This window comes from Lepidochelys olivacea (genome assembly GCF_965140295.1).
Source record: "Lepidochelys olivacea isolate rLepOli2 genome assembly, chromosome: 13".
In the NCBI taxonomy this organism is placed as follows: domain Eukaryota; kingdom Metazoa; phylum Chordata; order Testudines; family Cheloniidae; genus Lepidochelys; species Lepidochelys olivacea.
This window is the reverse complement of record NC_140423.1, coordinates 26,041,688-26,054,497: the sequence shown is the minus strand read 5'-3', so window position 1 is coordinate 26,054,497 and position 12,810 is coordinate 26,041,688. Positions and strand designations below refer to the sequence as shown.

The window sequence follows — 12,810 nt, the reverse complement described above, 5'->3', positions numbered from 1 at the left end:
AAGTTTTTCCTAATATCTAACTTAAATATCCCTTGTTGCAGTTAAGCTGATTACTTCTTATCCTACCTTCAGTGGCCCTGGAGAACAATTCATCACCCTCCTCTTCATAACAGCCCTTACCTTATTTGAAGACAGTGATCAGGTCCCCCCCAGTCTTCTTTTCTCAAGACTAAACATGCTTGGTTTTTTAACCTTCCCTCAGAAGTCAGGTTTTCTAAACCATTGTCATTTTGGTTGCCCTTCTCGGGACTCTTTCCAATTTGTCCACATCTTTCCTAACATGTGACACCCAAACGGGACACAGAACTCCAGCTGAGGCCTCACCAGTGCTGAGTAGAGCAGGACAATTACCTCCTTTGTCTTACATACAATGCTCCTATTAATACATCCCACAATGATGTTAGCCTTTTTCACAGCTGCATCACACTGGTGGCTCATATGTGATTTGTGACCCACTTATAACCCCAAGATCTTTTTCTGCAGTGTTACTGCCCAGCCAGTTATTCCCCATTTTGTAGCTGTATATTTCATTTTGCCTTTCTAGGAGTAGCACTTTCCGTTTGTCTTTATTGAATGTCATCATGTTGATTTCAGACCAGTGCTCCAATTTGTAAAGGTCATGTTGAATCCTGTCCTCACAAAGTGCTAGCAACCCCTCCCAGCTTAGCGTCATCCGCAAATTTTATCAGCATACTCTCCACTCCATCATCCAAATTATTAATGAAAATACTGAATAGCATTGGACCCAGGACAGACCCCTGTGGAACCTCACTACATAGGTGACGCATGAAATTGTGCTTGCATTTTGCACACACAATGACATACCTAAAGTTTTTGGAAAATCTTTCCCATAGACTCCAAGGTAAAGTAACAAAGGAGACATTTCTCTCTTGGGCCTGAAAGTGAAAGTGACATGGAATGGCATGAAATGAAAATGGATTATGAAAACTTAGTCATTTATTAGAACGTGATCAAGGAAATTAAAAGGTAAAAACCATGACCCCTTGCAAATTAGCTTTCAGTCCTCAAAGTCAGTGGGTCAAAGACTTGACTGGGAGCTATACAAAACAGTCCTTGCCTTGACAGAGAGATGCATGTACAGTATTTGTTCTCAGTCTGGTGACTCAGTGGTAGCAGCCCTGACCATCTGATACTGTCCAGTCATCACTGGGAATCAAATACTTTGCTGGTCTGAGGGAGGGAAGCAACAGCTAGTTACATGGATCGTTGTCACATCAGGAAGGTATTAATGGACTAGGGGCCAAATTAATCCCTAGCGTAAATCTACTAACGTCAACAGAGTCTATAGAACTCTCTATAGTTACACTGGGGATGAATCTGACCTACAGTCTCTATACCACTTGGTTTCACTTAGACATGAGTTGGAGCTGGGGTGTGCGTGGGGCAGGGGACAGTCACAGAGGCGGCGCTGGGGCAGGTGGAGGGAGTGAATTTGGATCCATTGGAGAAAAATATGACTTTGATCATCTGTAAGGAAACAATTTTTTAAAAAGAGTTAATCAAGAATAATTTAAAACCCAACCAATTTTATTAAAACCAGGCAGTTGACAGGAACAATTCACAGCTCTTTGCAAGTGTCTGTGTGTCTTTGCAGCTGCTATTACACTACCAAACTGGAGACCCCAGCAAACTAAAGTGGGGAAAGAGGGCAGACGATGGTAAAGATGATGACACAAGATCTTAGCAAGATCCTCCTGAGCCTAATAAGATATAGGGAATACTAATAATTAAGAATAAAAAGGGTAGTGACATTCCATGTGCTTGCTGTGAATGAGAGGGGGAGATGGGCTGATCAATGGGTATGAGGATGTTTGGATGAAGGGATAATGCAGGGCAGTAATGAACTAAGTGGAGGGGCTGGTAAGAGTGAGGGGAGTTGAGGGCAGGGTAACACAAAAGCAGATGAGGTGTTCCCCTGGGAAAGGCTGAAATGTCAGACTCAGTTGCCTAAATTCTAGAAGATTCTGAGAGTGAGCGACACGCCCCAGTGTGGTATTTTTTGGGAAAGTGAGTAACAGGACATAACTGTGTTTTAATTATGACCCCAAACCATTTCCAAGGACTCAGCATGGATCAAGGACGTAGTTCAGTCTTGTCTACAGTACAAGACCAAGCTGTACTTCAACCATCTTGGGAGACAGCCACAAGAAAAGAAGTGATCACTGGGTGGATCTGGGCAGTATCTGCCATGTTCTGGCTAGCACTGGGAGGCAGGTTTGGGCCTGCCTTGTGTCAGAGAGAGCCCCACTCCCCAGTAGCTGGGTTTTGCCTGCGTTCTGAGAGCTTCCCTCCCTGCATGAGGAGATTCCCCACTGCACAGGGAAATCCTACCCCCAAGGGCGTAGGACTCCCACAGGCTCTGGCCAATCTGCCCTGCAAGGTGAGGGAAGATCAACAGCCCAGCCACTGAAGAATGCCAAGTCCTGTGTGAATTGAGAGAAGGAAAGGGGTGGTCCCCTTGGCAGATCCCTGAAGGGCAGGGGAAAGACCAGCCAGCCACACCCCGAAGACAGTGGGTGAAAGAACACCCAACCCCGTTCCCCAAAAGGCTCCAAGAGTGAATCCTGAGTGGAACCAGGGCCAGGGGCTTTCAAGAGACCTGAAACTGGGAAACTGAGGGGGCTAGTGAGGGGTGGGCTGCCTGGTCCAGATTTGGAGCAGCTGCGATGGGAGTGCTGGAGTCTTTGGGAGCCAGGCCCAGAGAGGAGTGGGGGCGAGGGAGGGGGCCAGCAGTGAGAAGGGGCAGGGAGAGGAGAGATGGAGGCAGGAATGAGGGAAGGGTCTGAGGAAAGGAAGGGATCGGAAGAAGCAGAAAATAGGGAAGGGGGGAAGGAGGCAGCAGCGGCCGAGGAGGCGGGCGTGCAGGCAGGGGGCGGGCTGCAGACGGGGATAGCGAGGGGTGCACGGCTTGGTGCAATGGGGGGGTGCGGGTGGGCGAAGCTGGATACAGAACCCGGTGAAGGGCAGCCCCGGCTGGAGGCGTGCGGGGGAAGGGCCGGTCCTGGAGCGGGTGGCTGCAGGGAGGGCCGGCGGGGCGGGAGCTGCAGCGAAGGGCGGGCAGCCGGGATGCAGGGAGCAAAGCAGGGGCGGCTGCCGGGCTGGCTGGAGAGAGGCGGCGCGGCGCGGGAGGGATGCAGGAGGCGGCCGGGAGGGAGGGACCGGAGGCGCGGAAGGATGCTGGGCCGAGGGGAGGGGGCGCCGGGGGCTGCCGGCCGGCTCCTCTCACCCGTGTCCTGCTCGCCCAGGAACGCGTCCTCCTCCTTCCTGGAGCGCAGGCAGCCCTCGGCCGCCGCGCCGGCCGGCTCCTCCTCGGGCAGGCGGGGGAAGCTGGTGATGCTCATGTAGTCCACGGGCGAGTAGGCGCCCAGGGTGCTCTGCTGGCTCGCCTCCTTCTCCGCGGCCGCCGCCGCCATCCTGCCCCGGCTCGGCCCGGCTCGGCTCGGCTCGGCCCGGCTCAGCCCCGCTCCGGAAGTGACTGAGGCCAGCGGCAGGGAGGGGAGGGAGGAGCGGGCGCCCGGCCCCCGGCTGCGTAGCGCAGGGACAACAGGTGCCCGGGATCCGCCTCTGCAAGGGAAAGGCCCCGGGGGTGGGGGGCTCTCGCACCTGTGAGGGAGGATCCCCCGGGGAGCGGGGATCCCCCAGCCTCTTCACCTGGCAGGGATGCCCCTGCCCCGGGAGAGGGGAGATACAGCTGCCCCTAGCCTGGAATCCAGCTATTATCCTTGCATGGGAGCAGCGCCCCTGTTCCTGGACCAGGGGCATCCAAGGCACGATCACCCCCGTTTCTGCACCCTCTCATAGACTATCAGGGTTGGAAGGGACCTCAGGAGATCATCTAGTCCAACTGCTCAAAGCAGGCACAATCCCCAATTTTTTTGACCCAGATCCCTAAATGGCCCCCTCAAGGATTGAACTCACAACCCTGGGTTTAGCAGGCCAATGCTCAAACCACTGAGCTATCCCTCCCCCTCCCCAGCCAAAGACACCACCAGGAGTCAGGGGCCATGGAGGGTGCAAGGGAGCTGGGTGTCTACCTGCCCCTTGTGCTGGGTGGCTAACCAGGCTGGTGAACCCTAGGCCCTTTGCAGTTAGGGGGAGTTCTGCCCGTGACTGCACTGGTGCCAGGATGTCAGTCCGGGCTAAGCAGATGTGACCCCTCAGTACCGCTGTGGGCACAGTCTGCACCTGCCTTAGGGGAGCTGCCCTGGTAGAAGTGTGTTACCGAACGGCCCGGCTCAGCCTTTGTACAGGCCTCAGGCAGTGGGTAACAGTGTAATTAGCTGAACTTGTCCTTCCCGCCCTTCCAAAAGGAGCCATATGGTTGTGTCTTTCTGGCCCAAGCTGCTAGCCATGCGGGGTTGTTTCCATTATGGTGCCCCAGGTATGTTGTTTGGTGCAATCCTGTTTATGGACAAAGGATAGACACACCAGCCTGGTTCCCTGAACGCAGTAGAACCAAACAGCAGCACGCAGTTCCCTTGCTCAGAAATCCCCAAGCCTGCCTTTCCAAAGTATTCCATGCTCAAGGAGATCTGTCTGTCTGCTTCTCTGGCTCGTAGCTGGCTTTCCTCTCACCCATACAGCCTGCCAAACAACCCCACAGCCTCTGTGTTTGCAATCAGGGAACCCCACAGCCCATATATCTTACCTTCTGCTCAGGCCTTGCCCCCTGGCCCATTGCCTTGGGCGGTAGCTTCTTTTGTTTCCAGATCTCTTTCTACATAAAGGGGCTTCCTTGCTGCTTCCACTGAGTCTGAAAGAAGAGTGCTTAGCACACCTATTGACTTTAACTGGGCTGTGATTGTCTAGACTAGTGATCAGAGACTCACCTGATGGCAGCTGTAAGCACTTTCCAGCATAACAATATCTATTTATCCTTTCCCCATTCAGGAAGGTTAGGCCTGGGGCAGGCTGTGGCTTCTCACATCTTCAGTACAGACATATGGCCACTGAGCCTATGGGCCCCAGCCTGCAATGCTCCCGCATATCTGAGCAGCCAGCCTAGCCACTTGGGCCACACACCTTTCAATATGGAACTTCACTTTGAGGCCCAGTGTTGCAGTACAGTTCCTTCTGGCCAAAGAAGCCTAAAGATGCGTGGAATGTACACATAGGGCCACATTTTAACGCACCAGCTCCTAAATTGTACTTCCAACACCAACACATTATCACAAAACAGACAAGAGGTGTGCGTGCACACAGACGTTCCCATGCACACATTCAGTGGCATGTGGACGGTGCACAGTTGCTTCTCCACCGCTGCTTGTTTCACATATCTGATGCACGGTTAAAGTGACTGTTTGCACAAGCAAGTTCTGTTCTGGGGTTCATCTTAGCAAATGTGTTTGGAAATGTGACCCCTCCTGATCAGCATCGCAGACAGCGAGCAGCCCACAGCTGTCAACTTTTACATCCAGAAGGGGAACAAATCTAGAATTTCAGCTAGAGTTTGCTAAAACATTTTTTCCACAACAAAGGTCAAGAAAATTTGTCTCTCTTTGACCAGCTCTTGTTTAATCTCTTTTTACCCATCTGAATATTTTAATCTACATTTTTAATAATAAAATGTTGCAAATTAGTAGCTCCATGACTGAGATTGGATTCTTTTATAGTTAAGCCCCACACATGACGAGCCTAAACTGAAATGGCATGGTTATGTAAGCGATCAGAGGCTAATGGGTATGCACAATAACTGCACATTGCATTTTATGACTGAGCAACATAAACTAGCCTATGTATCCCCATGTAAATTATGATTATGGCTGCTACTTATTACAATCATTCATGTGCACAGTATGCAAAACTCCCACTGAATTAATTGACCAGAATGTTTTGTATTGTGGGTTACATCAAAACAGGTTCTACTACCCTGTCAGACTCCACAGGATTTGCATAATAATTGGAGAGGGGAAATTTCATTGTCATGGTGGGATTTAAATAGCCTTTAAGTGTATCCCAAAAGGCCCAGATGGCTCAGGACTGGGAGTGAGATAAAGAGCCTTTCATCTGCAACGTAGGTCAAATAGTGAATGAAACATGTATTCTTTTTATTATTTGTTTTATGGTATCACCCAAAGTCTCTGCTCAGGATCAAGGTCCCGTTGTGCCAGGTGCTGTACAAACAAATAGGAAGACACAGTTCCTGCCTTGAAGACCTTGCACGATAAGGCTCCAATCCTACAAACACTTTATGCAAGTTAATAGTGGAATTTAAGCACATGCCTAAGTGGTTGTAGAAGCCAGGTTGAATTTACAATAGGATGGTTGCTGAGTGGCCTCCATGGGAAATAACCTGTTTTTGTGTGGGAGTGGGGGGGGGGTTCCTCAGTTCATTTCTTAGCAGACAGACATCAGCATCACAAAAATCACGCACTTCTTGTCAGTCTCAGAAAGAGGCCATGGACTGAATGAACTACAGAGCCTGGACTCCCCCTCTTGGTGCTCCTTGCAGCTCAGGATTGAGGTATGTTGCTGGTGCCAGGCTTGCCCTGCCACTGTCCATCCTGTACCTAGTGGGTGGACAGAAGGGTACAGTTTACAAGGCATCAGCACCTTTCACCTGCATTAAATTCACATATAAAAAGGAGCAGGGTGAGGGAAGGGAGACAGAAAATGCATTTCTGAAGGAAGCCCAAAATCCCATCCAATGAATTGAATGGAAATGGGTAGAGGAAGGAATATGTTGCAGCATCTGCATGAAAGGTTGTAATATTAGAGGGGAAGCAGAATAGCTCCCTTCACATCTTTCTTGGTCTGAAGTATGCACAGATCCCATAAAAGGCCTGGAAAACTGGGGATATTGTACTTTCCGTAAATGTAAGCTGAGATTTAAAAAAAGTAAACAGAGGTGGGGAGGGAGAGAGGGAGAGAATGAAATACAATCCACAAAGTCAAAGCCACGTTAAGCAGTGCTTGCATTTCACATCTGGATTCAGCTATTCACCTAGAGATGTCCATGCACCCCTTGCACCTATAAAATCCTCTCTTTGCATGCACAAAGACGAGGTTTCTTAAGAGCCTTCCTTTTGCATGTGCCCCATTGCACAAAGTTTGAAATTTTGATTCAGAGAAGCAAAAATTTGGGCCTTTTGAGGCTGGCACTTTTTCTTAATGGATGCTCACCTGTTTATAGACTGGGACTGCATCTCATACTGTATAAGGAGCATTTTCTCTTCTGGGATCACTGTGCCTAGCTTCCAGGCAAAGCACCGAGAACTTAAGAGGCTTTACTACTGTAACTCCTTCATAGTGGGGATTCCACCAGGGCTCTTCTGATGCATGCAGCTTATGCAAGATGTACATCAGCATCCTGTCTCACAGGATGGAACAGCTATGGTCACACTACGCCTGCCAGGTGCTTTCTGCAATCACAGCTTAAAAGGGTAGGTTGGCTTTAAAACAATCCTTTTGGTTGGTTATTTGAAACCTGAATGGGACAATGTCTAGTCAAATCTGGCCACAACTTCAGGTTCTGCAAAAATAAATTATTACAAGAAACAGTCAAAATGTTCGGGGGAGGGGGAACATTTCTACAAGAAGAGTTTTTGTGAAACAAATAAACCCTATGGTCCAGTGTTTGCAGCTCAGACTTCGCAGGGTCTGCTGGGGTGGGAGAACCTGACGTGAAATTAACTCAAAATTTACTATGACCTATAGTGAAACTGACTGGCACCCATTGGGAGGAATGCAGCATCTGTGCTCCAAGCAAGAAGACAGTAGCAATCTTCTCCCTCTTCCTAGACTGTTGAGCAGTAGTAGAGATGTATCAAAATGACTGCTGCATCCTGAGGTCTTCAGGAGCCTCCATCACCAGGAGGAAATTAACCCCAATGTGGAGGGCCAGCATAAAGTCTATGTGCTACTTAACTCCTGTTTAAGAGCTCTGGGTAAGCTCATTTCCCTCAGCAACAGAAGTTAGCCCAATAAAAGATACTGCCTCGCCCACTTTGCCTCTCTAATATCCTGGGACCAACAAGGCTACAACAACCCTGCATTAAAAGGGCAACACATTTCACATAGTACCACAGAGATTTCTTATATACAATGGAGGCAGGACAGTGAGATCTGACATACTACTGCTAAACTGAGTGGTGTTTTGGTGTAACTTCATAAATAGCCCACAGTATCATAGCTTGGCAAGTCCTTTCGTACTCCAGCTTTTCTCTGGATCTTCTTCATGCTGTGGTCTCCTGTGAACTAGCTGGGACTATAGCATAAGACACTGCAATGGTGCTCATTCGAAAGGCTCATTTGCACGAGAGGAGTGTTTTTAAAAGAGAGAGAAAGAAAACAGGCAGATTTTATCACCACCTGTTACAGGAGTGATTAGATATACAGTTAAGGTGCCAGTCGGTGATGCTCAAGAACATTTTGCACAGTTCCTAGGTTTCATAGGACAAAGCAAAGGTTTTAATGCTGGTGTCTGATGTTGGGGCAACAGTGCCATGCGCTTCAGCATGTCTCATGCTGGATTGGACTCTGAAATACTGACAAGGCCCCATTGCTGGTCTGATGCCCATTTCAGTTTTTAGAGCCAGAGGAATTCTTCAAAACACTCCTAGGGGACAACCTGGCTGTCAAACCCTTGCTAAAAGCCAGGTTTGCTTTGTTTGCTAATCCAGAATTGCCCCCACCTTTTCTTGCTCTTCCCACCCTATTAATACACATGGACTCGAGTGAATAATTGATTTTTCTTTTGGTGTCTGAACCAAAATAGCTGAAAAAAGGTCAGTTTTGAACCAAAACTGAGTTTTCCTGTCCCAAAAGAAAAATCAAAGAAGTTGTCAATGAAACATTTTGGACGTCTGTTCAAATAGATTGGAAAATATAATTTCAAAATGGACATTCCCAAAGTTTCCAAATTCACAAATAGCTTCATTCCCCCCCAAAATGCAATTTACGATTCATCAGAAAAAAGTTTCACCCCAGTCCACACACAAAGGCTACTGATTTTAGAACAAGGGCTGCTGTCTACCGTAGATGTGGGAAGTGAGTCTTAGTGGCAGACTAGGCAACAGAGGTACCATTTTTACTCATGTGTTGCAGGAAGGCTATAGCTTGCATTGCCAAGGATTGGATCACACATTTATTAGCAGGGGATTTGTTCTTGCTGTTTCACTGAGCATGCTGGGGTCATCCACTTGAAGGGTGTCTGTGTCTTCGTCCCCCGCTGATCCAGATCTGAAGTTGGAGTCTGCTGTTCCTGCTAGTTAATGCACATAGACCCAGGTTTTTAGCGGTATTTACATGTTGCTCTGCTCATTGCCAATCCCCTGGAACCCATCCAAGACATTGCTAATGGCAGTTAGAAGCAGATACACACAGCTGTCAGAGGAAGCAATTTGTGATACACAAGGACACGTTTAATTGGCCCTACAGAACCCAGGAGCTGTGCTGTATATTCTAGAGAACCATCTACTGGCACCTTACCTATGAACTCTACATCTATACAGACACTGAGCACTCTTGTACCAGCTGTAAGTCACCTTGCTCTCTGCATGCACCCATTCCCCTACCACAAACACCCCCTCTAAGGAGCAAAAATAGACTTTGCAGCCTTCAGGGTGCTTCTCCAACTGTCACTAGTGCCTTTCAGCTTTTGCAACGAGAGCGTTCCCCTTCCTGTTAGCTTAGCCTGTCTCCCCCTTTAGGGGATGAGAAAGCAATCAGCATCCCCTGGTACAGGCCTGCCCTCAACCTGGCCTCAACTCCAGAAGAGTTTGCCACCATGGATCTCAAGCAGGTGGAAGAGTTTTCAAGGAGATTCTTCGGAGATGTTTCACGTGCATGTACCTTACACACTGCTTGTTCAGACAACTATCCCGAAATCAAGGTGGTCTTTCACTTATTGCTACCAGACTTTGTTTCATGGGGCTACAGGTACTACAGTGAGGAGGGCAGTCTAAGAACCTACATAGAATAGAACGTAGAATAGTCATGGGAGAAAATAGCAATGAAAGCGTAGCAGGGCCAGCAATTCACTTCTGAGTTTGTGAGAGATCAGCAGCATTATAGCCCTACTAAGCTGAAACACACAAAGACTATGTTGTAAAACAGATTTATGCTTCACAATTAGAAGGGCCTTTTGCATTCTGAAGGCAACTCCTGCGGCTTGGGTTTTGGCTGGAGTCCCAATTGTTTACGCAGTGGGATCTGTGACCACCACAAACAGGCCATTGAATTCCCTTTCGTACCAGACTTGGGTATGGTCTTCATTTGGTCAATCGTTGGAAGGACAGTTCGTTCACTTCTACCTAAAGCGATATGGAGTTGGAGAGGGGTGCTTTCTGTAGCAGGAATAATTTTAGTGCTGCGCCTTTTGAGTATGACATCAGGCCAAATTCAGCCCTGGCACAAGCAGCTGCAGCTCCCATTAACAACAATGCAAGCTGAACTCCTGCCAACATTGAGCCAACACATGGTGTAGACTCATGCTGAAGCAAAGCAGCATGGGACTGGGAAGCTGGAAGGGAGGGACAGCTCAGTGGTTTGAGCATTGGCCTGCTAAACCCAGGGTTGTGAGCTCAATCCTTGAGGGGGTAGGGTTCTGGGGCAAAAATTGGGGATTGGTCCTGCTTTGAGCAGGGGGTTGGACTAGATGACCTCCTGAGGTCCCTTCCAACCCTGATATTCTATGATTCTATAAGTGCTGTGTTCTAACCTGGCTTTGTCTCTCATTAATCCTGGCTGAGTCACTTAAACACTATGGGCTAAATTCATGTTTATGGGGCTCCTGAGTCCCAGTCCAGTGCTCTCTCCCGTAGGCCACACTACCTGATGTTACAGGAGTGATTCCTGCACTTATGGGGATGACTTTAAATACAGGGCAGGTCTCCATTGAATTTTGCAGTTTATTAATCTAGGGCATCAGTTGCTTTTGGAAACAAGACAGGGTCGAACATCCAGCTGCTTGGTCTTGAGGAAGTCACTTAAGTTAGCCACGTCTTGGTTTCTCCATCCTGAAATGGAACTGCTGCTGCTCTTTGCCCTTCTTTGTACACGGCTGTGTGATACTCAGATCACTGATGAGGTGCTCAGGATCATTTATTAATGGGGGATGCAAGTCTTCCATTGCTCAGCGGAGTTCAGTTTGTGCTCTTCAGTAGCCAGAGAATGTCTGGAAAGGCCCATCACAGCAAGAACTACATCTCTAACTGAGCTGTGACATTGTTCAAGGGCAGAAATGGGAGCAGGTTAGAAGCTTACCTGGCAAAGGTGCCAGCACTGAGCTGCAAATCCCAGGAAGGGAAATTTATAGCCTTATAGCTTCCTGCCCCCAGCCACCTCCCAGGCTGAACCAACACAGCTCATTGTATTGGCATTAGAAGCACAGCCAAACATGGGCCAGATACATCTCTGCTACAAAAGCAGTGAAGTCAATAGATTTACCCTGGGGTGAACCTACTGTAATCACGTGTTTACCTAAAGCAGAGCTATGCCATGGGGCAGTGTCTCACCGCCACCCTCTTGGTATGGTTGTTACTCACTGATAATGTGCCTGGCAATGCCACTTCCTCAGCACAGCTCCTTACTATATAATTTGCACGGACCAGGGCTGTTTGCTTTGCTGCTGGCTCGAAAATGCCACCCTGGAAGGGTTAATAGATTTTACACTTGGCTTTCCATCCCTGCAAATTTCCACATCCCAGCCAGCACGCTTGGCTGAGTGGGAGGAAGTCACCTGATTTCATCTCATGGCAGAAGCTCAGTTGGGCCCAGATGTCGGACACTCTCCTTCCCTCCCACCAACCATCTGCTGCCTTCTGCAGAGGCACAATCCCATGGCCATGCAACTGGCAGAGCGATTCATTCCTTTGGCCTAAAGACTCATCCCAGTTCCTGGCTGCGTTTATTAGGGCTGGCTTGAAGCTGGAATGCAGAGAGCCAGTCGGGGCTCGGGAGACTCACTTCCACAAACTCAGCATCTCATTCCTGCTGCCCACAGCTTGGTTGTCAGTAGCTGGAAAGGTCTTTATTCTCCCCTTAACTCTGCTTCCAGCTGAGGCAGTGTTGGCAGTGTGCTCCTGCCTGCAAGTCTCTGACATCAAGTGGCTGCTGGGTAGCGTGGCAGATACATTTATTGGTTCCATATTAAGTGCTCTGTAAATTTATACCACCTCTTGCTCCTGTGTTATAGGCCCAGGGTGCAGAATCAGGGACTGCTGACCTTCTGCTATTTGGAGTATAAAAATCCATCTCCCACTCAGACCCACTCCACTTTGTGTCACCACCACAAACAGTGCTGCCCTTTACAGACTGCCTTTCCCCAGAGAACCTCAGTGATACAAAGGAGACCATTAGGCTATGGCTACACTAGAGTTTACAGCCGCACCACTGTAAGCTCTCTAGTGCAGCTGCTCTAAGCTGACAGGAGAGAGCTCTCCCGTTGACATAATTAATCCACCCACAATGAGTGGCCATAGCTACGTTGGTGGGAGAAGCTCTCTCACCACCATAGTGCTGTCCACACTGGCGCTTAGGTTGATGTAACTTACGTCGCTCAAGGGGGATGGCTTATTCACCCCGCTGAGTCACATAAGTTATACTGGTTTCAGAGTAACAGCCGTGTTAGTCTGTATTCGCAAAAAGAAAAGGAGGACTTGTGGCACCTTAGAGACTAACCAATTTATCTGAGCATGAGCTTTCGTGAACTACAGCTCACTTCATCGGATGCATGCTGTGGAAACTGCAGAAGACATTATATACACAGAGACCATGAAACAATACCTCCTCCCACCCCACTCTCCTGCTGGTAATAGCTTATCTAAAGTGATCATCAAGTTGGGCCAT

The 12,810-nt window shown here is 48.7% G+C and overlaps 1 protein-coding gene across 1 annotated transcript in view; it reads right to left on the bottom strand.

Annotated features, from left to right (window-relative positions):
* The window catches only part of GGT7 (gamma-glutamyltransferase 7), a 49,953-nt gene extending 46,477 nt beyond the window's left edge, over positions 1 to 3,476 (bottom strand). The window contains exon 1 of the mRNA XM_084645768.1: positions 3,248 to 3,476. Coding sequence (XP_084501894.1) covers positions 3,248 to 3,434 — 187 coding nt within the window. The 5' untranslated portion in view covers positions 3,435 to 3,476. The remainder of the gene's footprint in view (positions 1 to 3,247) is intronic.
* Between the last annotated feature and the right edge of the window lie 9,334 nt (positions 3,477 to 12,810).